Source organism: Colletes latitarsis, chromosome 3, assembly GCF_051014445.1.
Source record: "Colletes latitarsis isolate SP2378_abdomen chromosome 3, iyColLati1, whole genome shotgun sequence".
Taxonomy (NCBI): domain Eukaryota; kingdom Metazoa; phylum Arthropoda; class Insecta; order Hymenoptera; family Colletidae; genus Colletes; species Colletes latitarsis.
In genome coordinates, this window is record NC_135136.1 from 43,698,840 (window position 1) to 43,725,269 (window position 26,430).

A 26,430-nucleotide genomic window follows, 5' to 3' on the forward strand; every position below is an offset into this window, starting at 1 on the left:
CATAAAGACTTAGAGGCGTAAACAATATTGTTTACAGTATCGTAATGAATGTTGATCATTGTTGCTAGTTTATGTGCCAATGTGTTGTACTGTAACATGGAAAGATAATAAATATTAATAGATGCAATTATTTTCAATCATTACAATTTCTTATATCTAAATAAAAAATTAAAAAACACGAAAGTATAAATTAATTATTGGGATTTCGAATACTCACTGAAATATTTTTTATACAAATTTTATAAAAAATTTACAATGTTAAAATAGTAAAAAAATACAATATGACTTACAGAATACAATTCACATAAGAAATATATTATCATCTGCAGCCATTATTTGATTAGCGTCGGACATTTTATTAATTGCGGCAGTAATTTCACCCGAGGTAAACTCTTGTGATTGTTCACTGTTGATGAATTCGCGTACTCTTGATAATGAAAGCGATTGCGCTCTTTGTTGTTGGAACAACTTGTGAAGAAGCGTTCTAAACACTTTCAGTCTGAAATTATACAATATGTGTAAATGAATATTTTCAGAATTCATATATTATCAGAGTTTAAATACATACCTTTCCTCGGTAATAGTTGCAGGGGTTTCTAACATAGTTTGATCAGAATCCTGCGCCGACGTTTTGTCAGATCGACTTTGTGAACTTGAAATAGCTTCTTTTTGTAATCTGGTGACTTTCATTGGTTCATCAACGTGGCTATCGGTATCGCTATCAAAGTCGTAAGGATCATGTTCTCCAGGTGTTTTCGTTTTTCTCGTACGTTTCTTCTTCTTGTCCAATTCTTCATCCTCCGTGTTGTTACCTTCGCTGTCATGCCGCCTTCGTTTTTTCTTTTCCTTTCCTAATACTCGCTTGAAATAGGCGAACTCTACAAGTTCTATCGCCGCATAAGCATCTTCGGCAGTAACGTTCTTTGATAAACGAGCCTTTGCGTGTGCCGTAGATAATCGAATCAACGTTTCCAAACTACGAGCTGTTATAGGTTGGGTCTGATTTAAAAGAAAAATAAATTGTTAATAAACAGTTAAGCGTAATGATCGTTTAAATGAATAAATCGAATACCCTTGCTACATTGGTTTCCACTGATTCTTCTGACCGTAGTTTTGAGTACTCGGCAGCAATTACTTCGCTAGCCTCTTCCGTAAGTTTTGGTTTCATACAACGAGCGATGTGAATATATTTTCTCATAAAATTTATGGTAAAAATTTGATCGCTAAAAAAACATTTCTTGCGTTTAACAATGAAAATATATTTATGAAATCACACATTAATTTTTAAGTACCTTTTTGAACGTAATCGTCCGTGTAATAAAGGATCATATTTTTGATAAACTTGAATTTCCGTATCATCGGAAAAAATTTGGTCTGGATTTTTAGTGGTTAACACATCTACTTTAGCACCAAAAGGCAATGCTTCTCCATCTTGTTCCGTCGAATTCCTAAACCTGTGCATTCTTACAACATGGTCACTGATTATTTGATCCTGTTCGGAATCTACTATATCCAACATGACAAATAGTAGATCAAAACGTGAAAGCAGCGAATCTTGGAGGCCAATGTTTTCCATTGGCGTTTTATATTGATCATACTGCAAATACGTGTAACCAACATTAAGTATCAAACATGTACTAATTTTGAAATCAAACAAGTAAATTCAATATAATAGATTTTACTCTTCCGTAAACTGGATTTGCAGCTGCTAACACCGAACATCGTGCATTTAAGCTGGCATGTATTCCAGCTTTGGCAATGGTTACTTTTCCTTGTTCCATTACTTCGTGTATAGCTGTTCGATCAATATCTGACATTTTATCGAATTCATCTATGCAAATGATTCCTCGATCTGCCAATACCATCGCACCAGCTTCGAGTCTGCGTTCCCCCGTTTCATTATCTATGGTAACAGCAGCTGTTAATCCAACACCAGAAGATCCTCTACCAGTAGTTGGTATTGCTCTTGGTGCAGTACACAAAACATAACGTAGAAGTTGTGATTTTGCAACAGATGGATCACCAATTAACATAACATTAATGTCTCTGTAAAAATTACTACTTATACCATTCTTTACTACTTTAAAAATGTTTTCATAATATATAAAGTTAAAAAATATTTACCCTCTTAATCTTGTACCATTAGGTAATACTTTCTCAACACCACCAAGTAGTAAACATAATATAGCTTTCTTTACATAATCGTGTCCATAAATAGTAGGTGCCAATGATTTACTGAGTAACTCGAAAATATTTTGACATGCATTAGTTTTGGCAAGTTTTTTACACATAGCCACATCATCATGAGAAATAGCTAGATTAGCATCTTTGCTTAATTGCATGATATTGTTAGCAATTAAAATTGTTCTGTAAGAAAACATATTCTTTATGTTTAAGTAGCTTTAGATGATCGGCAACGCTTTCCTGATACAGGCAGGGACCAGATTTTTAAAAATAAAGAACAAACGATTTTATGAAAGTCTGTTGGGCCAAAAAATGTTCGGCAAACGTTGCTCTAGATAAACACGCATTTTTCGATTAACAAACCTAAAAGTGCCTGCTGTATATCCTCCTTGTTTGCTAGGCATACACCTGAAACTTCCAACAATCTGTACTCTGTCCCCTGGTTTGCAAAGATCCACTAAATCGTTATCACAAACAACATCAATACTTCGTGGTAACTGACCAGTGGGTGCTTTTTCCGGCATTTCTTGTATAGTTAGCGTTTGATGATCTTTGTACACAGAAAGACCAAATTCTGTTTCTAAAGGATTGCCATCCTCATCCTATATTTTTAATAATGTTAAAATTAAAATGCGCGATTTTTATTCTTAGAAAGTATCGATGTACACCGATTAATTACCGTTGTTGGATATATCGCTGATTGTGGAAATGCATCAAATGAAGTCATATCTGTGTATGCTCTTTCTATGACCGTCTTTGTTGTGTTACAATAGTGAACACTTCTTACAACTTTTGGTCGCACCAAAGAGCCTGCCAACATTTACAATGCATATTGAACAGGACCAAATTGTAATAAAGCTTACGTATAAAATTTCACAAACTTGAAAAATATGGCTGGCACAAAAAATGAATCTTTTTCAATATTTACCTGTATAATTTCTATTCTGAATTAAAAATCAAAAAGTTATTGTACAATTCCAATCAAATTGATGAGAATTAGATTTAGTTTATTCGTATTTATAAATAAAATTTTTAAATTAAACATTATAAAGTTTGATAAGCGAATCAGTTACTGTGCCACCCATATTGGCCAAATTTTCCAAAAATATGTAACATCAACGTACATTTTGTAGCAATACCTTCCACGCATACCAAATTACCTAAAAACCTTGATGTAAGAGTTCTTGGTGTGACATGTTTATTTCCAAAACTTCCTTCAAATCCTATAAAAAAATCTACGTTTGCTTTTGCATAATCTGTGTCAATGTTCCCAACGAAATGCTTCAGCGCATTTTGGAAAGCTTGATGTTCTTCGAAAGAATTGTTCAACAGGCTACAACAAAAATTGAAGTCAGTACTGTAGACGATAGCGTAAATATCAGCGTGGTTGGAATATTTTTAGGAGACAAGGAACATCAATATGTGAACTCGTTCTACTATGCAAACCTTATTGCCCGAGTGGGATTTTTCCTTCTTAAATCATTAACGTTGACATACAGTCTGCGTTTGTTCTCGTCGATCATATTCTTAACGAGAGTAGTATAAATGCCTTGATCCTCCTAAGGAACAGCCATAACAAACAACCAAACCAAATCGAAGTGTGAACGTTCATGTCAACTTACCATGTCATCTAAAAAATCTAAGTATTCCCTTTGTATCTCTTCGAGTCTCTGATCTCTATCAACATTATCCATTTCTGTTTCGATTAAAGTTGATATTCTAACTAAATATAAATAACACTAATGTTAAATTATTAAAGAATCGGCGTGCTCCCACGATACTTTGCGCGGGAACAATGTTGCCACACAGCACACCGATACTCAGTCAGGCTAGCAACGGAATCATTCGAGATTCGATATATTTCAAAACATCGACATTTCACTCTCGTTACGGTAAACGAGTTTGACTGCGCTTTCCGTAAGATGTCGTGTAATTCGCTTCGTTTAAAAATTTGAAATCTTTTTGCTGCGTATATAAGATTTCAAATTTGTTCGAATCACAAAGGAAAATAAAGGGATAGAACTCTTCTTCCGCAATGTATAAAAGAACTATTAAAATGTCAAAGTCTTTGTATTTTTCATTTGCGATTATCGCGTGAAAATATAATCCTTTCCCGCGTAAATTTTTCAAAGAAGCTATTACAAGTTTATATTTCAAGGGCACTTAACACGTAAACGACACTCAAAAATTAGAGTAAATGATATGTTCGCTGGCAGAATTTGTGTGTGCTATTAATTACATAGACTGTATGTATTTTGTGTACGTATAAACAGAAGGCAAACGCTACCATCTTGCATTTGATATGTTAAGAAAGAAATGTAGGTTTCCGTAGTCCCTTAGTTCGGTAATTGCCTACATTAATAAACATGCAGTTCGAAAGTCCAATAGGATTCGATGATGCACTTTTGCAATTGGCACGCTGAGATTTGTATACACTAGACACGTATATGCAAGGGTGCCTAAAATACAGTCAGACGGGATTCAAATACATATTTTGAGCATAATCGACGTTTTCCTTGGAAATTAATGTCATCCGTTTTGCTTCTCGTGAACGCCATTCTCCTGCGGCTTCAATGGCTTTATTACGTCAACTTCGTTTAATTGTTCTACGTCTAGTTGTTGTTTTTTCTTCTTCTTCGAAAGTTTCCTAAAACAAAGCATTATAACAGTAAGAATCGGAATATTGGTAAAATGATTAGATACGTTGTAAATTAACATACTTTCCAAATAATTCGCCGTCTTGTATGGATTCCGGCAGCTTCTTGTTCAGTGTTTCTGGAAGGAGAAGTGACAGCATTCCACCAAGGAGGACACACGATCCAAAAATAACAAATGGTAGAGGCATCCAAATTTCAGACTGAAATAGCGCGTTGATCGTTAGAACGTCGTTAAATACTCAAAAAGAATAATTAAATCTTGTGAAATATGTCTTCAATTCGTATTTAATTTTACAAGAAGAAGACACGTAACAATAAAATTATATACACTGCTCAAAATAATATTTATTCGTTATGAGTAAGTAGATCATTTACTTAAATTTATATTAGATATTTAAAAGTTCCAACTTACTATATAAATTATATTCAGTAACAATGCTTAATAAGTGTATAAGAATAATTATATTCGGTAACAATGTTTGCTAAATGTGATTCTCTAATTGTTTCGAGCAGTGTGTGTTGCAAATGTAAATTATTTACCAGATGAATGACGTATGGAGCAATTACACCGCCGATTCGAGCAAAAGTTGAACTCGCTCCGAGACCTACATTTCGAATGACCGTAGGAAATTGTTCGGCAGTAAAAACATAAATAGCACCATAGGACGATGTGATGGTGAGTTTACCGATCATAGCAAGACACACCACAAGCCATTGAGCGTCTAGAAACATTCACGAGCGCGACAACTGGGCTTAAAATTATTTTATAAAAGTAATGGTTGTTAAAAAGAATATAAAATGCTGATTTTCTTTACTAACCAGCAGGTACAAATAGGATAGCGAGCAACGCCACTCCGGATATTAACATACACCCGCATAAGATAATCTTCCTTCCCCAACGATTTAAAGTGAAAATTAGAAACGTGTATGCGGGTATTTCCACAAACCCGGAAATTACGAAATTAACATATTCGTTACCACCGAGATTGGATACGTGCCAGGATAATCCGTAGTAGGTACCGCTGTTCACAAGCCTATAAAGATTGCGAGATTGTGTTATCACGCTTTGAATAATAGCAATAGTTTTTGTACATTTCTGGCAATTCTAAACTTAATGAAATTAGTTTATCGACAATGGTACCGCCACAGTTACGCAACAACTAAAAGTCGCTTTCTCAGGTGCATTACACGTTTTATATGAGAAAAACAGAAAAATTTATGCAATACTATAATTATGCACCGCACTGTATTTGCACAATTCGACTTATGCGGAAAACTTTAAAACAAATTAATCGCGTAAGTCCAGAACTAGGTACGTATCTCGCATCTCATACTTAATACTCTTGTCAGTCATACATTATTACTACGTAGTTAGGTAATTTCTCTTTCCCTGTTTTGTGGCAACGCGAAGTGAGATTAAGCAGCGGGTGGAATCAAATACAATGTGGTGGGGGAGGCAGTTCCCCAGTGACCTTGATAGGCCAATTTACTCTGCCTCGATGTATCGAGGAAAGTTAAAGTAAACATTACCAATTGAAAAATAGTAAAATACTTTTCCGCCTCAAATTTGGATATCGGAAAAGGTCAAACAATGATGGTTTTTTATAATCCGGCGCACTTTCGTCACTATTATTATTAAGAAGCGTATCCAGTGCCTCGGTCGGCATCTCCACGCCATTTTCTAACGATGCGCCTTGCAGGAGATCTTTCGCTTCTTGCACGCGACCTTTAGTCAACAGCCATCGCGCGGATTCAGGAATGAACCTGCAAAATATTAACGATGCAATATTTTAAAGAAACAAATCGACAATGTTGTTGGACTAAAAGAGAAAAAAAATATTTAACTCACCACCAGTAAAGAAGGAAGGCAATGCTCGGTACAGTGATAGCGATTTGTAGCATTCTCCAGTCAGTTATAAAATACGCAAAACCAGCAGTGAGAATGTATCCAGTCGTGAAGAATAGTTGACAACCGACTCCGGCTACTAAACGCTTCCTTGGACCTACCATTTCTAAGGCTAAACAGCAACGTCAATCTCAGTGTTACAGTATCATTACAATATTTAACGATGATAATACTAAATGTAATATTATGGATATATTCATAGGGATTATAGAAATTGGGTATTTATTGGGCCGAGTAATAATTTAACTCATATTATTATACGCTTCCATGATCTGTAATTAATGATATGAATTCAGACTTTCATCAACTCATTACTCAGCCCAACGCTTTATTAATTAAATAACGATTTACCTATGACATAGGCGACTAAAAAGACCCCGCTAGTGGTTGAGCCAACTATCAATCTGAAGATAACGTAGGAAATAAACTCGGGAGCAACAGCGACTAGTATACCACCGACCAGCTGTATGACTAAAGACAGGAAGAAAATTGGTCTACGCCCATACTTATCGGACAAACCACCGAAAATCATCGAGCCAAGCATGACTCCTACCATGAACAATGAATCCCCCGTAGCTTTCAACCATGCCCTGTCGCAAACTAAGTTCCACTGAAAATAAACAAACAATACCGTAATTTAATACGTTAACTCGCCACTGATAAAGTCGAATGATTGTTAAACGTAGAGACAATGAGTCGGATGGAGCCAATTATACAGGGTTTTCCAATAAGAGCGATAGTACTGTTGATCAGTCGATTATCAAAATAATAAATAACAAAGAAGAAATGTATACTAGACGTACCTCAGAAGTAGTGGTACTTTTGTATTTTCTTCTGTCGTAGACGTATTCTTCGCACGGTACTAGTCCTTGGATGTTGAGACCATTCGGGGAAAAGGGTTTTTGGATAGGTGAGTCGTCGGTCGACGTATCGACGTAGCTGTCGTTCGACGTATCGACGTACCTGCTGATCGTTGTTTGATTAACGTCAATAGGAACGTCATGTCTGTAGCACTGTGACCATCCTTTTAGTTCATAGTCCCATGGATAGCTCGCGTTCATCACGTTTTGCGGTAACATGTATGTGGCGTTCTCCACGCTTTCGTGTGGCAGCATGCATCTAAAATGAGAGTTGTTAGTTAAGTAGAAATGATACATGATACGAGTAATCATTATTATTCAACGAGATTATAGAGTAACCGATTCGGTAAATCGATTCTGACCTAGCGTTCATTTTCGCGCTCAGGAAAACTCCGGCGATCTTATGGAAGGCGCAAGATATCGCCGGAAGACAGAGCATGAGGTAGATTCTGCGTTGATAGCGACCGAATTCGCCCATACGGAGGATGACATCGTCGTACGCCATTTTTCCTTCTGCGTTTACGGCTTCTAGTCCCCGTGGTCCTTTCGCTCGGGGATGTGCTCCTGAAGCAATTTCTTCCTCTCGTCGAATCCGTTTCGATGGCGATAATGATTTCTTGCCGCGAGTAGGTCCTCGGACCTATCCTGTGCTCAGGAATCGAATTATCGATCCACGAATCTCCAACTCGAAATACCTGCACTCTCTTCTTTCCTCATAAAAACACACAATACTTGCTTTTAGAAAATACGTCCGAACTTTCACTATCCTTTTCTTTCGTTTTTCCGTTTAAACTATGATTCTCTAGTTGCTCTTGATTCGTAACTCGAAACGAGATTCTACGATTCGTGTCATTTCTTTTAATACGTAGACATTTCTATCAGGGAGGGGATGGTTTTTAAAAGTCCCATCCACCGGGAAAGGCAGCTTTCGAGATCGAAATTCTGGAATGTGGAACGTATTTTTTCACGCTAATTGCAAGGTGGATTCCGCTAGGCACGAAATTTCTTGATTGGTTCGTGTTTACAGCACAGGTAGATTTTCCTCCTTCAACCTGAAATTCAAAAATAGAGTTACGACTTGATGATAAAGATGAACATATTTTTAATTAAAAGTGCCAGTGTTGATAAATCATCACTGCGCGACAATTTTCGTAGCAAATTTTTATTATATTACATTTCTTTCAGTTACTTTAGCCTTTAATATTGTGCAACTCATTTACAAGCATTCTGTGACCTGCATTTTCTTTTGAAACCAGTTAATGCGGGCCATATTACAATGGAAAAGGACGTAGAAGAGTCGTTAACGGTTCGATTTTAATTAATTTCATACATCTATGTGCATTCATTCGTTAATTGATCTTATCAACAATTAAAATTGTACAATCACGATAGAATAACACGTCATGTATATGTATGTGTATGCATATGTATACATATACATATACACATACTTCATTCGTCGATAGTTTAAAAACTAATAAGCATCTCATGTAAACATTCACATTATTATATTACTACTCATAGACCCGAGTAACGTGTACTACGAAAAACCTCAAAAACAACAAATATGTTGTAAGAACTAGAATATGATACGCGCACAGTATTGGACAATATTTTTGTTGATATCTCGGAAACTAAAGTCAGTAGTCATTTCTGGTACATACCTATTCTATTGTTAAATTATTTTTTTAACTTTACTTATACATATACAGGGTGTTCGGCCACCCCTGGGAAAAATTTTAATGAGGGATTCTAGAGACCAAAATAAGACGAAAATCAAGAATACCAATTTGTTGATGGAGGCATCGTTAAAAAGTTATTAACAATTAAATTCAAAAATTTCAAATCGTTCTGGAAAAATTATTTTCGGTTGTGGGGGTCAATTACAATCATTTTTGGTGAATAGACATACCCCCGAAATCTTGCGCATTTTCGAGAAAAAAATTCAGTACAGGCGGAACTTTAAGTGTTAATAACTATTTAACGAAGCCTCCATCAACAAATTGGTATTCTTGATTTTCGTCTTATTTTGGCCTCTAGAATCCCCCATTAAAATTTTTCCCAGGGGTGGCCGAACACCCTGTATGTATGTAGTCTTAAAACCAAATTTAAATGCTTCGGTTTAACATACGTATTACATTAGTTGAATGCTATAAACATAAGGACCAATAATTTTGTGTATGAGTAAATTTATGATATCATTATATATTGAAAGTTACAGAATCATTTACTATTATCTAAAAAATTTCATTGTAATCTGTCTAACAAGTGGTGGCACGTGATTCTGTCGTGAGTGTCAACGCGTAGACAACGGGTATTTAAATCCCTGCTGTACAGTAGGTCGTTTAAATGTTTATTGGACCGAATAAAATATAAATAAAAGAATCACAGCACGTCGGAAAACAGAAACTATCGTAATCGATTGTCAACTTTTGGCTTAGAAAATTTTTGTGTGAAAAATGCAGCTACTACAGTGTTAACGAGTACCGGATAGGCAGTTGTTTATCTCTAATTACAATAGTTATTCGAAACGTTTACCTAGATAAGAATTTTTAATATCTCTGTCCAGTGGATTTGTAATTGAAATTCATCGATTAGTGTACGCGCACGTGCTCGACTTGGACGTGAATATACGCGGAACAAATTAGATCCGTACGTACAGCTATTTTACACGAATAAACCGACTCGATGAGATCGTAAGCGTTGTGTACATACATATATGCGTCGACGCTCTTACGCAATTTCATTTATCCTTCCCGAAGAAAGTGCACGTTGTGTCGCGCATTGACCGGAGAACGTCACTGTCCTTTAATTTATAAGGGAATATCCCTTAATTTATAAATTTTCCTTCACATCCCTTATACCATTTCTTTATATTGAAAAAAGAAATGTAAAAAAGTTCTGTCAAGTATTCAGTCTCTTATATTTAATTCTGAAAACACTGACACGACGAAGTATAACGTTTGTGGGTAAGATGTGGTCAGAAGAAGGTGGATCTCGTTAAACCATGCCACAGGATTTCCATCTTTGTTTAATAAAATAACTGTAGCTCGAATCATTAAACTAAGGCGCCACGAAGCAGTTTACTTTACCGAAATTAATCAACTACGAGCTTTCAAACGATTCAAGGCCATCGCACTCTTGTGTCAATAACCCACACCGCGACATTTCACAAACATTCTATGAAATTCATCTATCCCCCCTCTAGCTTGGCAGATGTTTAAATCGTTCATGGTCATCAGAAATCCTAACGCTCAATGACACCGTCCTCAAACATTGCCCAATTTTTGCCCAATACTGCCTATTCGATTTCACTAAACTACGACATCGAGTTGAAACAATACCAATGAAACGAAGCTTCGTAGTGATTTACAAACTTATTTCTCAACAAGAAACAATAGTAGTCGTCACACGTTAAGTATTAGTAGTCTGATACTCGTTAAAGTGTAATGTATACAAACAGTCACATTCCTCGCAATGCCTCGAGTCAGTATACTCGTGAAAACACTGCCATGTCTAGTTTGTGTCCTTTGTCATTTGGTAAAATACGAATGAAACGCGTTCCAGTACATCCATAACGAATAGCTAAACGATAAAATTGTGACAAAACAATAAAATGCGACGATCAAGTCGCGTTAGAAGAATGTTTAGATAGGTGTAACGAGTAATCCAAGGGTAACGTACAAACGATCTCCTTCGTCGGAGGAGTATCTATCCCAGAACCTCAACAGCAATCAATGTGCTTGCGATGTACGTAGCAACGAATAAACTCGTGCCTCGAAACGGATACGGGTAAATGGATTTCTAATACGCAATCGAATCTCTCCCAGAAGAAAGTCTCCCCTTCGCGGTGGCAAATTCACTCGGGTCGCGCAATGTTACACTTGTCAGTCTCACTGCTGGTGGATGAACGCGGAACGAACCTGCACGCACGAAGGACGGACGACGACTGTCGGCACCGGTTCACTTTGGCCAGCAATACACAGGAACAGAAGTGTGCATGACCGTTCCTTGACGGTGCCAGTGGCGCCGGCAGCCACCACCATCGCCGAACGACACCCCTACTCTCTCCTCCTACCCTTGCGTTTCCCTACTTTTCTTTTTTTCTATTAACAGGCTTTTCGACCACGATCATTTATACAGCAGACCAACATTTTTAGGCGCATTCTGAACATACAAATTACGTTATACGTTATAGTACTAACAACGCACCGAGTCCTCGTGAATATTTATTTCTGCGCTATAGAGTGTCATTGATTCCCCTATTTTTTTTTTTTTTTATACACTATGTCCCCTTCGAAAGCGTTGCTAGCCATTTTTTCCCCCAACACACACAGCGAGTAGAAAAAGTATTGGCACGCTCTCCATCACCTGTTTCATGTCGCTTTCAAGAAATGTTTCACGTTTTGATTTACGTAAACCCTAAGTCTGTTTCCTGACATCGAGTGGTCTAATATCTATCGCACGCATGGACAAGCTAGTGAAAATTATAGGGAAACTCAGCGTCTCTATCGAGAAACCTTTCCTCAAAAATACACACAACCGGAGAGTAAGACAATTGGAAGTTCTATCATTGGAAAATCCCTGTATTAGGTGGTCTTGTAGAATGTTGATTCAATTTTGTAGACATTGTTTTGCGAGCGGTCAAGTCGTTGGCCCCCGGTTTTCCGTCACGGTCATCAGCATCGCTAACAACGGCGACTCCCACCAACGGCCTCCTACCCTCGCCGCCGCGGCCTAAATGGATGTCTCGAATACCGGTGACTCGGTCGTAGCCGAAGATTCTACCTATGCTTCGTTCTCTCAGTCTCCCTCGTCTCTCCACGGACCCATTCCCATCGATGGCCAGCAAACCTGTTGCTCTTCGATGGATCAAGCGATTCAGTTGGTGCCAGATTCACCTAGCCAAGATGGAACAAAAGGGGTAAATCGGCCACGAACGCGTCCTGGAGAACTTCGCCGAGGCCTTGTCGCTTGAAGAGTTTGAAACCACGTTTCTTGCGTCGTATCGAGAGGTCTCTTGTCGCGTTACCTCGATACAGGGATTCTTAACCGCTTCGTATCTAAAGTTTTTAACGTGCGATTTAATTGCAAGTAATTTTTCAAATATATACTGTTTAATTTTGTTCAAATTTGTTCATACCTCACGAAACTTACGACGAGTGTATCCTCATTTTTGTAAAACGTGACATAAATAACTTATAACGAGTCTTATAACAGTTCCAATCGTTCCAAATCGTTGGCTTTAATTTTTACACGCTTGTTCGGAACATGTTTGCCTATGGTTGGGGTTAGAATTATTGTTTTTATTTTATCAAGTTTTATTTGTTCCCACCCATTATTGCAATTATTCACTCGAAACTAGTATTCCGAATATCCTGCGTTTTTTCTACACGGAATGCAGAATAGAGGAATGAAGAGAAGGTATAGCAGAAATAGATTAAGGCAAAAATAGGTAATGAACAGAGAAGAGGGGACGACAATAAATAAAGCGAAAACAGTAAATCTACTAGTACTGTTACATAGTATACGCAATGTATACTTTTTTTTAGAATGAAACGAGTATATAAATAGCTTAAATAAATGTGATTCTAAATATAGTAGCTTAGCGTTTCAATGAAAGCATACAGGAATTTCTGCGCCTGTCCGATGCACCAGGCGCCAGCAATATCCACGTCTGGTTTGAATTGCAAAGGAAATTACAAGAGTAATTAATTGTACACATTGATGGGGTCCGTTTCAACGAATTTAATAATGATCAAGTCCAACTACACTCCGCAATGAAAAGATAGCAATTTGATTCTTTATTAAAATCAACCTCGACTTTAAAAATCCGGAAAAAGATGTAATCGTAAGTAAAGAATATTGTCAAACTTGGAACACGTTAATGGAAGTTCATTGAAACATAATGTGAGAGCTGTAAAGTCCATTGACCTACCAACTATACAAGGAGTTACACACAACTGGACGGAACTATATCTTTTCAACGATCAGAAATAAAATAAAATTTAACAAACTTAAATAATGCGATATGTTCTACATTTTAGTATTATTTTCAGGAATTTTTGTGCATCGATGCAACTGAAAAGCGAAACTGTACTTTTGTAACTTTCAAATAGGGTAAATTTTTGTTTTTAATGAAGATGTATATGATAAAATGACTTTATTTCCGCGTCGTTCTGTCCCAATGCTAAGTCGATTAAAGAATGTTTCGACGGATGGTGCGAATCCAGCCAATAACAGTGGTGAAAACGATGACAAGATAGAAAGTGACCGCTTGCATTCGCAACATACCGACCGCGTCGTCCTGTCGCGTATTCCAGCAGGCCTTTATGGTTGTTCACGGGGGCTTAGAACCGTTGTAGAATACGACGCAAGGGCTTGAACAGTGATGCATGACCCTACGGGCGAAAAAGACATTTACCTAGAGTTCCGATCAAAGAGAGTCCCAAAACTCAAACTACTTTACTGCCACAAATCATTTATGTGTGTCATATTATATAAAATTCTTCAGTTTAACGTACATACATATTACATTAGTCGGATGTTATAAATGTAAACGTTGGAATACCCTTGTGTAGTAATTAATTAGGCTCTGCACAAAGGTTTTGTCTACCCAAGGGAGCTCTCTCGTTCTCTGTGCATTTACAGGCTGTTCGGTGCTCGAGGAATGCGCGACCCAGCGGAAAACGAACAAATCGTTCGAGAAGCTGCAAGAAAATGTAAATTATTCAATGGAGCGATGGAGCGTGGCCGCGGGAAACGCGAAAAACAAAGAGGACGAGGAGATCTTGTAAATTACAATTCTTGGCTCATTCACGATCCCCGTGAAGGACGAGTACAAAGGAGGTCGAAGAGATGTAATTTGCAACAGGCTCGTCCGAGGAAAAACATTACAGCCGACGACTCGAACGCGCCCGATCAGACGCCATATTATGTCCCCATCGTATTAAGGACTATAATATACATATAGTTTATCTCGTCTGATATTTAAAAGAAACGCGCAAGTGCACATTCCACGCTACCGGATGCGCGAAAGTTACCCCAATTCGTTGCGAATCGCTCGTGAAACGAAATTTAAGTTATGTACGTTTGTTCTGCTCGCGTCGATTGTTCGACTTATTTTCTTTCCTCGTCATTTTTTCTCCGATAAATACAATATTTGTCAAATGTAACTACTTACGGTTTATAACGTCTCGTAAAGTAATTTTAAAGTCGGGAGTCGGTATCTGAAAGTTATAGAATCGTAGTGTCGTAAATCAGACGCAAGTAATTTCGAGGATCGTGAAACTTTATTAGCTATAGCTTGGAAGTGAATGAAATACCTGTGCCATGGGACAATCGTTTGACAAACGTGGTATGATTCAGGCATGATCGTGACGCAAAAGTAAGCAAGCAAGAACCGTGGAGACCGTCGCGCTTTAGAAATTATTTTATTACTGGCGACACCATTAACTGTGGAGACTCTTGGGGAGCCGTAAACCTGTTGGGTCTGAGCTCAACCATTGTACGTTCGAACGAATAATCGTCGCAGCCTGATTTTCGAGCATCTGTAACAAATTTGTTTAAATTTTAACAATTTCTTAGAGTAAAGCTATGTTCACTTTCTCGTTTACCATTTAAAAAAACAGTATGACTGAATTTTTTGCATTAATTGAAAATACTGTGGCTCGTTTCGGCATTGTTTTCCCCTTTTTTCCTCTCGCAATTACCACCTATTCGTTTCTTCGCTCGCTCGTCCCGCGTCGGTTTACGGTTCTCCCATTATACGTGCCTACCGTGGAACTTAAGACAGGCCGCGACTATCCGTGAAAGAAATAATCAGCCTTATACTAGCCTATAAATAGCGTGTGTGCGTTTATGCGAGTTTCGCAGAGAGCGCCGGGAGACCAGCGTGAAAGGGAGAACCCAGGGTACATGTGCATTTCCCGACAAGTGCAAATTGATTTCAAAAACATTATGCTCTCAGGCCAACCGGTTTTTAGCATTGATTGCCCCGCAAATCGCAACTTCATCGTTCCTACTGCGAACTCGATGGTATTCTACTTTATTTTCTTTTTCTTTTCTTTTTTCGACGCATGTACACTGCTGGCCATAAGCACTAGGATATTTGGTCGAAACGTTTTCAAAATTTCATTTTAAAAAACAATAAGAAGCTACTCACAATTACTCGCAATAATATCCTCCCAAACGTGACTAAAGTAAAAAAAGAATGTATGCGAACAGATTCGAGTCGTTTTCTTTCCGTGATGTGTTATTCACTTATGACGCAGAACATCTGAGTAAACGCAACCGGTATCAATCCATGTTCAATTTGTTCAACTGATTGTTATTTAATTTGATAAACTGTATTCCTTACATACTACAGTTTTCTCAGCATTTTCGTTGTGCCGATTGAATATTTATGACCTGTAACAAACTGTTAAAATAGTTTTTTTAATTTTAAAGACCCCTTTCGGCGCCCTTATAACATGGCGCCCAAGGGCAGGGCACGTGCCCCTTCCGCCTCTAATATTTCACGATCCTGATTGCGAGGTCGGCTTGATTTATGCTAAAGATGTCACTTTTCTTTTGCAATAATATTTGCCTTCTGAGTCTGTGTGCGTACGTAACTAACAAATATTATGCTCGACACTGGTAAAGAACAACACTTTTTATCAAAATCCTTATCTACCAACTACACTAATTGTAAGCCAACGTGTCCTACGTCTATGTATATGAATATGGTTCATTCTTCTACTATTAGATGTACTATTCGTGTTACGTGCGTAGTAGAGAAAAGGTAACGAATATTAAATATTATCAATCGAATCGATTGAGATTCAATGACTTGATGAACGACATATCGGGATCTTAATTGGTGTCAACTAAGATGCACTGAAGTACGCTTCAATTGATCGTTTGTACAGAATGTCGCAAGACACAAATATCCAAACTAAGAAAGATTAATTTACTTTGTAATTTATACTGTTCCTATGGAGATAGAAGTAAGCATCTTATGTAAGGTATCATCTTCTTACAGGGTTTGGGCAGAACCTTTATGTAACAATTGTTTTCAGAACCTTCTCTCGATTTCTGACAAATTCTATCGTATCTGTATCTGTTCGGGGAATACGTTTAATTAATACGATCCTGTCGGAATCACGTGGTTTTGTTTATCCTCACTTCGTCTTTGAGTTGAACGGACATTAGAAAGTTCATAGTGGGTTGACCTTAGAACGGATATCTAATCAATGTTAACTCTTTAATGCTCGCTTGCTTTGGCCGACGCTCAACCCTGAAAGTCGCGTTCAATTACAATAGAATTTTACGCTGGAAGCTGATAAACGTCACTAGAAAAAAAAAAACAACAAATAGTATATTATTAATTTTTAAACAACGTGTTTTCAATTATTTTTTTTTTAACTGGGCATGCCTACATACATGTAAAAAATGTAGTAATAGATAAAAATCAATCAAAGATTATGCAAGTAAATGTCCGGGGCAAAAATAAAAACATACACATTTCGGGGAAATTTTTCTGGCCTCACATTATATTTTCGATAATGAATTTTTTTCTCTTTTTAATTTTGCCAAAGAATTTCGTGGGTGGTATATAATTATTGTGCAATTCCATCGACTTATGGTTGTTTTAAACGATCGACCAATGAAATTATACAATTTTTTCCAAATTATTTGGCTCTCTCCCTCTCTCCTCGACACCTATCCACGCGTTCACTGGCTGTCCCTTCGATTGGTCGCAGGCACGATGCTTTTCTTTTTTCCTTTCATAAAAATTCCAACGCTCTTCCCCTCCCTATTGCGCATATAAAGTCGTGACTTACATGGGCGCCGATAGAATTTTCTTCAGGGTGGGGGAGAAAAAATGTTCAAACACAATATTCCCAAGAGTATCGAACGAACTTAGGGCTCGAGAAGGCTCTGAAAGTTATTGTTTTTTAGCCGTTACATAAAAATTCTGATAGAAACTGTTATATACGAAGAATCGAAAATACATGTATTTTCTGAAAATGGAACAATGGACTGCTTAAAACTTGGCATTATCGAACGCGTCACCACGTGAACCGCATACTGTTTCACGTAGGGTCGTAGGAACTACGACCTCAGCTCGTGGTTCTGTGAGCCACGGACGCTTTCTCGTAACGCTCGAGTTTTACAGTTATACATATAGTATGTATACTATTCGTGTCACGGAAACGAACAATTTCTAATATTGCTGTTATTTTCCTTATCTTTGATCAGTGTATTCTCCGAGACGGAATTACCATCGTTCAAGTTTCAGCGTTTATAGAATAAAATGCTTTTGATAGTTACTATATTACAGCACTAAATTTACACTAATTATTGAAATATATATAATATTAAGAAGTTTTTAACAATATGATAGGTTTGAACAATTGCCTGTTTCCCTGAATGATGCACAACCGTATGAATCATTCTTCTATCTACTCGGATAGCTACGATACCATTAAATGGCAATAACTTTATACAGAACTGATTATGTCGATAATCAGGGAGTTGTTAGGGAGTTCCATTATCGGCCCTAATGCTACGAAGGAGAACGATAATCGCTGAGGGAAAACAAGTGCTAGAACAGGGACCGTACAATTTTCGAAGGTTTTTTCCAGCGAAAACAAGCACCGTGGGATTGGAGGCGGTAAAAAAAGAGAAGGAAACAAGTGGAACGAGAAATTAGAAGGATCGCAGGTGATAAAAAATAATCGTGAAACGTCAGTGCGTCGGCGCCCATGGACGGCTACCCCCTTTTAGCTACTCCCATCGCCGTTGGAGGCTGAGACCAGAGGCTCGAGAGCGAACTCGAAGGCTATTTATAGTAGGGAGCGGCTTCTAGTTCCCACCGCGTGAAAAATCGCGACTGGTTTCCTGCGAGCCGCAGAGGAGGAAAGGGAGGGAGGGTTAAATGAAAGGAAGGAAGAATGGAGTCGAACAGAGCGGAGAGAGAAAAAGAGAGTGCGAGATCGCGGCGTGGAGGCGAGAGGACTCCTGCCTATACTCGTCTTGACTTGCCTCTGTGTCTGTTTGCTTCGTTTAAACGTTCGTCCCGAAAGGCCTGAAAGCCCTGAAAGGCCGCTGTCCTTGCAAGGGCGCTCTCGTGAACTACACCCGCGGAGGAAACAAGACAGCTGCCGAAGGCATTCACATCCCCCTCTGCGGAATTTCAGGACAGAAATACAGGCATCGTGCGCGAAATCGGCTCGATCCGAGTCACTCGATTATGCGTTCGATCGCGACGCGACGCGACGCGACGCGACGTACTCATTTCGCATTGCTGGCATAACAGTTTTTGCGACGGAGAAGCGTTACGAAAGTAAAATCGCCGCGTTTCACGTCAACATCATCAAGGGGTGATTCTCCTGTAATATCTCCAAAACTAACATGTCCTTTCAGTAGTAATGATGTTCTTTTTAAAATCTTGCGAGATTGGTATTATTCTACTTTATGAAAGTTCATATGAAACATTGATAATAATAATAATTTCCAATATCTACTATATGGTTTACTTAAGTACGTTTAAACCCCTTACCTGCTAACGAAGCAAGAAAATTGAAAATGTAACGGATTTCATGTCTTGGACCGTCGTTGGCGATTCCGCGATAGGCTTTATTTTTTAGACACCCCTAAAAAAAAAAATAATAAAATAGCGTCAAGTTTAAAGAACCAGCCGGCAATGGAAATCATACAGGTATAAAAATAAATTGTTATCTTCTTTTTGTCAACTGTAGTCACAAAGCCGTTTTTGTCCTGGCAACGGGACCATTATACTAGTTACTTTGTAGTACTTTTCGGACTGTTTCGTCAGATACAGTTTTGTGGCAGAAATCCCGAAGAAGGGCATTTATTCTAGGAGCACCTATTTTAGGATTTCTTCAACTTTACGGATAATAAAACTCTTTTTCGATAAAATTAATAATATTTCTTTCTGCTGCGACCTGCCTGCTTTACTTTCTATTCGTCCTTTGTTTTTATGTTTTTCCGTAATTTTGAAACATCTTTACCATTTTATATTTTAGTTTTATAATATAAAAATATTAAAATTTTTTTATTATCTAGTTCTATTCAACTGTTGTCTGTACCCATAAGTTTGAGACTCGCTGCAAATAAAATTTTAGCAGATCATTTCATAAATATTTACAGGGTTCAACCAATCGTTGAAATAAGTTTGAGTAAGATATTTGTCAGATAAAAATAAACGTAAAGTCAATTGCTATTAGACTATTTTATCAACAACATTTATGGTAGTATTTCAAGCTGAGATAAATTTTTGTAAATTTAAATTTTCACCGACCGAGACGAGCTTTTGAAAATAAACTGACTAATTAATACTTGTTGATGAATACATTCTAAAAAGGAACTTTTATCATTCGCATAAGCATTATATTTTGCGTACTTTTAATTCCAAATTGAGCGACTGGCACGAACACCAAGAGAATAATTGCTTGTTTTACATTGCGGTGTTGACCTTATAAATGCTTGAATTATTATTATCCGGCGCTTAACGGCCCATCTCACGAGACAAAATAGGATAAATGTACGAGAATAGATACTATTTGAATAGAAATCTCTTTACATTGCGCAACATTCCTAGAAATACGACTAGCCGTGTGAAGTAATTTAACGGCTGAAAATGCAAATGCAAGGTGAAGTGTCCCATTTTAGAATTTGATTCTCTACATTGATTACTTTGCATTTCATCTACAGGGTGGTAAATGCAATTGTAACGTGTCATAATTTCATTATCATTCTAATTAGAAATTTATCTCCAACTGCATTGATAACAAAGTTACGACCTGATACAATTGCATGGATCAGCTCGATAGCTTCAGTTTTATTTGATTTTGAGTTACTATTTGATATACTGTATGTTTTTAACTTTCTACGAATAATAGTTGTTTGTTGTCGATATGTTGACATGTAAACAACACTTATGTCCTTAAATAGTCTGTTACATAGACGATCTCACGCACACGCACAATTAGCGTGTCTTTACGCCGAAACTCGTATTATTTACTCTTAAGCGTACTCAGTTTTTTCCATTCGATTTTCCTCGTCTCGCGTTACCGAATATTTGTTCGACCAATATTCGCAAAAAGAGAAAAAAAAGTGTTTGCTACTGAAAAAAAAAAACAGTGAGCATCTTTTATCTCCGGATACATCGCAATTCTCACTTCGTCTGTTTATAATTCCGCTTACGACGAAGGGTAACATAAGTACAGTACACATGTAAGAAAACCTGGGTGATTCAGATGCAAAATCTAAAGAAACAAACACTTGAGATACGTCTTTTTGGCTTTACGGGGCTTATAGTATCACTTCATTCAAATATCATATATGTTTGTAAATACATATAGTATGATATATGCCTTACGAGAGTAGCCGTTTCAATAAGCATTATTTATTAATTCTTCAAAGATGGGACGTAAAGAATACTTGGACGCGCATCAGCTTGTAAAACGGATATAATGACCTAAAGTTCAAGGTCATTCATGGTCACTAAAATGCAATTACGACATACTGAAATATGTTGTTTGTTTACATATCCTGCAATATTCAAGGTCACACCACGTATATGTGTAGCGTAAGAAGCGTATAGCAAAATAACAACTAAGGAAAATATTGCGAACGACCGTATAAGAAAAACGTTTCAGAACATGCATTGCCGTTCAAGGTCAACATTTCGAATACTTAAATTAGAACTTGGAATGTAAAGATGCAAATTCCTGAACTGCTACACCTGTCTCTTGAAACAAAATATTTCTCTTCGTAACAGTCTTTTGGTGACCCTGGATAACTTTGCACTATAGACCGTGACATTCGTCTTGCGAGACTCTGTTAAAAGATAAATCAAATAATGTATCATTCCGTTTAAAAAAAAAAATAAATGTCCTTCAAATATCTTTGGCGCTTCCACTTGGAACCAAGAAAATGTTACTACACTATGTTCTCCATTAAATCAAGTAATCTCTAACTCCAAAAATTCTTTTCTATTCTTCGAAATACTCAAGTTATCTACATTTTTTATCGATAAATTGTTTTCTTTTATAATTTAGAAAAATGAATTTAATTCCACAGCTGTTTAAAGCCGGATGTTTCCATGTTGTTTACGCTTTAATCATACGATATCCTCCCGCACGCGCGTTTCGTATCGCGCGCAGACGCGTTGTAAATTTCAGCAAGCAGACGCCCGCGCAATATTCACGTGCCGGTGACCCAAATTATTTAAGAGAAATGATCAATGATATAATTACCCGATTAACGCGATATCGCTAGTCACTATTGCTTCCCGAAACGCTTCACGTGTGACTACCAGCTGCTGTTCGATCAACGATTGCAAAAGCGATCGTTCATAACAGTTGACCCGGCGTCGACTACACGCCGGTCGATCGTATATGCACAGTTTAATCGATAAAACCTGACGAACTGAAAAGAGACGGTTTCGCGACAGGTGAAATCGCTGGTCGTTTTAATCGCGTGTGAAATGTTTGTCAGCCTTGTAATACCTGTCAGTTTGTCATGGGATCGCAGATCTCTCAGTAATTCACTCGATGCTTCACGGGTCTACACAGTACACAGCAAAACGTCAAAAAACATACACGAACGAAGTAGAGGACAGGTCGAAGACCCTACGGTACTGAACGCTTTCCAAAGCCATCGAAAGATGGCAGCCCGGGCGATTTACGAATTACATATCGAACATCCGCCACGCTACATACGTACTCTCTTCTATACTCCTGTACATAAAATAAAAAATATTTATATTTTTTTTTTTAGTTTCATATTTTTAAGTTTATAATAACTATTTGCTTCAAATATCGATACTGCTTAAATTCGATAAAATTATTCGTTCCTGTAGGTAACCTCCTATGAACATCATAAACTATTCAACAAAAGTGAATGATGTATTTAACCTGTTGCACTTTGATATTGTGCATTATATCAACATAACTTGTCCACCATCAGTATTTTCATTGTTAGTGAAACGATCTAAACTTGTTTCGTTTTTGATAATTTGGCTATGAACAACCTTTACTTTAGCATCGTACTTTTTCGGTGTGAAGATCGCCCATAATATTTTTTTTTTTTTATATAAAACCCTATATTTCCCGGTTATTGTTTAGTGGTTATCAGCCGAATCAAACGACCGTGATAAATGTAGGGCTTTCTTTTAATACAAAACTAAAAGTGACATTAAATAATAAAAAGAATATGACTCATGGGATATACGTGCCTACTTTGTTAACCGCTTTAAACCAAATTACCCACAATAAAAAATGATTTAGGTCACTCAACTAACAATGAATATAATCAGGGTGAACAAGTTACGTGGTTCACCCTGTATACTTGCACTTGACCTCTTGTCAAGTTTTATATCCATCATTTGATAGCATTGAGAGAAATTTATGATTGCATCTGGATTAAAATGTTAGTTCGAGTAAACCAATTGAACTAAAACAGAAACATTCGCATTATGAATGTAAATAAAATAATGATACTTAACGCAAACAATACTTTCGTAATTTATTTCTAAAACACTATCGATACGAATGCATCGTCGAGGCGACGCCATTTTTTCGAATCGCGTTATAGTCACAGGAACATGTGCTTTACCCCTTTCTTTTGGATAGGTTATAGCGTGCTAGTTATCTTGGTGTGGCTTCGTACATACATGTAATTCGTACCGTAAAAGCTTTAACGTAGAACGCTACCAGCTCTACTCGAAACGATTGGCATTGACTAGTGACAAACGCGTAATCGCCTCACATTAACAGTACATGTTCTGAATGAGACTAGAGTCTGGTTGTGCGACAACATCACGATGGAGTCGTCAAACGTGTCGTACTGTACAAAGAATCAGTCGTAAAATTGATTAAATTCTTCCGAACCAAACAATGCATTTGTCAGATATAATTATCAACACGATATGTATCTATGTATCTTTTCGTTTAAAAATCCATTTACAGTTATTTATACGTGACTATGATAACACGAACTCAATCGAAACTTTTAACTACTTTTGACATTTAACGCCACCATACGTTGAAATTTTAATCGCAACTTTCTCTCGTATTGGAATTATTTCAGAGCTTCGTCGATAAGTAAACATTTGATAATGATAACACTTCCGCGAAACACTTGAATACTTTGTTAACCTAAATGAAATTAAAAACAGATAGATTGTATGTATTATGGTTGTAAAAGGATGAATCTTAAAATTACATAAAGAAGATAAGTAACGCTAAATGAGAAATGTTACAAAATGTTATGTATTCCTGCTAATTTATCTAAATAAATTAACGTAATCGCATAATAGCATTGTTTTATTACGCAAGTTAATTTACGAAAGCTACATTCGTAGATTAACCATTTAAGAATGTTTAGAAAAATGTTATTAGATTTACAACTCATACGCGTAATCTTTTATATTCTTAAATTACGTGGCAGCTCTTGTATGAAAATCATCGTAAACTTTATTCAAGTAATAGAAGAAGCAAAAAATTTGCTAATTACCAAAGTACAAATCAGTTAATCCATACCAGTTGCGTATGGATTAAAAAAAATATTATCGATGATAATTGAGGTTAGGTTAAACAAATCGCTTTAGCTAAATATCGTCGTTTTTGCACAATTGTTAGCATATTATTTTAGATAAATAAATAAATAAGCGATAGCATTTTTATACTTTAGGTATATGCACGTTTCAGGAATATATTTTTTTCAGAAAAGCATATTAATTTAAAGAAACAAACCTATTCTCTTCGATCTTTGTTCTCATTCACACCATTCACTTCCAAGACAAATGCTGGCCGATAATGACGCGACACCCTGTATATCATTTACATCCATAATACACCTTTACAATTAGAGTATTAAAATACGTTCGCAACTACGAAGAGATTCACCTTTTAAACGTGGTACAAAAAATGACGTTTAGCGAGGTACGTAATTGAGCTTACCTAGATCACTAATTTGATGAACTTTCGATTCGTCCCTCGTTGCACGGTCATCCATTATGCATAACTATGTTGCAACCGATCACCGATCACACAAAATCGTTCTACTAGTTCGAACAATACGTCATTCTGTAAAAAATTGTTTAAATTCTATTTAACACATTGTCCAGTTGCCACTTTAAATATAACATTTAAAAACGCACTTGTGTTAAAATGTTTACATGTGATATTTAAGACAGTATCAATATTTGAATACTGCACGCTATCGATCGTTATTCAGGTTGTGCTTTCGCCGAATGTTTATAAACTATAAATCTCCGATTTTTCTTAAATCTACGAAGAACAACGATACTGGATGATATCGATCGGTCCACGAAATACCCGTTCCCATGCTTTCCGGCAACGATTTTCGTACATGTATAAGTCGATTCACCGCAGTCCGTTCCCGTTCGAATGTTCGCACGCGCTTAACTGACAATGAGATAGAGCTTTATAATTTCCAGGTCGTGTGCACCTATCTATAGTGGGTACGAAACAGATGCAGCCAAGGACGTGTCAAGCACAGACGACTCGTAATTTTGTATAATTCGCATTACTCGTCACTAGTGTCATTAATACCCGAATAAATCTGATATGTAGAGTACCTGAAAAATATTCGAGAGAACAAAAACTGTTCAACTATACTGTGTGCCACTTCGGTACTTTATCCAGGTTATTATTCTTTCTTTCGTAATTTTGAAGTTAATCATTTTTGTTCGGACATACTTATCTTCAAATAAAAATAGTAATAAATTATTATCCATAGATAATGAAGAACCAGGTTTAGAAGTACATTACATTTCCGGCCGATAAAGATGTATATTTACATTTGGCGCTGTTGCAGAAATTCCAAAAAATATTTTACCTAATTTTACTAGGATTCTTTACTAGGGCTTGTTTCATGGACATAAATTATAATTCTTTTATATCACTAATACATATAGGCGATACTTTGACGAAAAAGAAAACTAAATAACGTTAATCGGAAAATATATCTTGATGTCTCTAGCAAATGTATAATAAACGTTCCGTAATATTCGAAATATCTCTGACAATAATCGTATTTGACTGTAACCGGTCTACTCTAATTATATCCGATATTACGGGACAGCGTCGAGTACTCGAGTACCTAACTTAAACTCGGGCTCAAATCAATAAAACTGCTCGACACTATACAAAAGTAGTACATTTCGAGTATCGCACGTGGTGTCACCACTATAGACTTTCGATAGGCGATTTCCTACCTGACGAATATCGATTAGTCGATAGAACAATTCTTTTCCATTGAGTTGTGTCTTTACCACTTCAAATTTCGATAAGTGTTGATCCTCAAATACGTCTTGCTTTGGGTTACAACATACGACTCGATTTTCAACCGAACAAGCAGCATATTGCTTGTCTCTTGAGTTAAAAGTATCACAATTTTCTTAGTCCATCGTATTTGTATTATTGCATACATTTCACGTCTATTCCGATTGGCCATCTTTTATTTAACTTCTCGTAAGTCAAAATGTAGAGTTACCGTCCCATTATCCTATTAGGAAAATTTATTCTTTAATTTCAATTACGATCCGTTTCAGACGTAGACAATGATTCAAGGAGATTAGCTAATCGGAGTGACTTACTTCGTACAAAAATAATCATATTTAGAGTAAATTGTAAGCTATTGCAGAAATGATTTACCATTCTCCTATTTTCTACAATATCTTGACTATCGAATACCCCTATACGTGGAACGAAATGTTTCCTACTGCCTCGTGCACCAAGTATAGAAAATTTGAACCAAGGGTTGCGGAAGTAGCGATCTCTGCCGA

At 36.9% G+C, this 26,430-nt stretch overlaps 2 protein-coding genes across 20 annotated transcripts; both read right to left on the reverse strand.

Moving 5' to 3' along the window:
• Positions 1 to 24: 24 nt before the first annotated feature.
• Mcm3 (minichromosome maintenance 3) lies at positions 25 to 4,118 on the reverse strand. Of its 2 annotated transcripts, XM_076762679.1 has the most exons (12): positions 3,807 to 4,118; positions 3,631 to 3,743; positions 3,309 to 3,517; positions 2,864 to 2,994; positions 2,548 to 2,786; positions 2,125 to 2,367; positions 1,683 to 2,046; positions 1,293 to 1,597; positions 1,073 to 1,223; positions 569 to 999; positions 291 to 499; positions 25 to 89 (listed from the first exon to the last, which is right to left on the reverse strand). In XM_076762679.1, exons 1-11 carry the CDS (start codon positions 3,876 to 3,878, stop codon positions 301 to 303), a joined length of 2,457 nt encoding a protein of 818 aa, XP_076618794.1. In that variant the 5' UTR covers positions 3,879 to 4,118; the 3' UTR covers positions 25 to 89; positions 291 to 300. The 2 variants fall into 2 exon arrangements, with proteins under 2 accessions (XP_076618794.1, XP_076618793.1); XM_076762678.1 differs by lacking the exon at positions 25 to 89 and having other exon boundaries at positions 223 to 499.
• Positions 4,119 to 4,271: 153 nt separating this feature from the next.
• Orct (Organic cation transporter) lies at positions 4,272 to 26,379 on the reverse strand. Of its 18 annotated transcripts, XM_076762686.1 has the most exons (25): positions 26,242 to 26,379; positions 25,861 to 26,150; positions 24,993 to 25,221; positions 24,781 to 24,910; positions 24,581 to 24,706; positions 22,127 to 22,357; positions 21,875 to 22,046; positions 19,153 to 19,246; positions 15,772 to 16,026; positions 15,224 to 15,409; positions 14,933 to 15,157; positions 14,791 to 14,836; positions 14,136 to 14,317; positions 13,902 to 14,008; positions 12,751 to 12,886; positions 11,292 to 12,670; positions 7,970 to 8,659; positions 7,551 to 7,866; positions 7,099 to 7,357; positions 6,691 to 6,859; positions 6,372 to 6,605; positions 5,661 to 5,875; positions 5,382 to 5,563; positions 4,905 to 5,041; positions 4,272 to 4,831 (listed from the first exon to the last, which is right to left on the reverse strand). In XM_076762686.1, exons 17-25 carry the CDS (start codon positions 8,110 to 8,112, stop codon positions 4,714 to 4,716), a joined length of 1,773 nt encoding a protein of 590 aa, XP_076618801.1. In that variant the 5' UTR covers positions 8,113 to 8,659; positions 11,292 to 12,670; positions 12,751 to 12,886; positions 13,902 to 14,008; positions 14,136 to 14,317; positions 14,791 to 14,836; positions 14,933 to 15,157; positions 15,224 to 15,409; positions 15,772 to 16,026; positions 19,153 to 19,246; positions 21,875 to 22,046; positions 22,127 to 22,357; positions 24,581 to 24,706; positions 24,781 to 24,910; positions 24,993 to 25,221; positions 25,861 to 26,150; positions 26,242 to 26,379; the 3' UTR covers positions 4,272 to 4,713. The 18 variants fall into 18 exon arrangements, with proteins under 18 accessions (XP_076618801.1, XP_076618802.1, XP_076618800.1 ...); XM_076762687.1 differs by having other exon boundaries at positions 14,179 to 14,317; positions 24,781 to 25,221; XM_076762685.1 differs by having other exon boundaries at positions 12,396 to 12,670; positions 24,781 to 25,221.
• Positions 26,380 to 26,430: the final 51 nt, after the last annotated feature.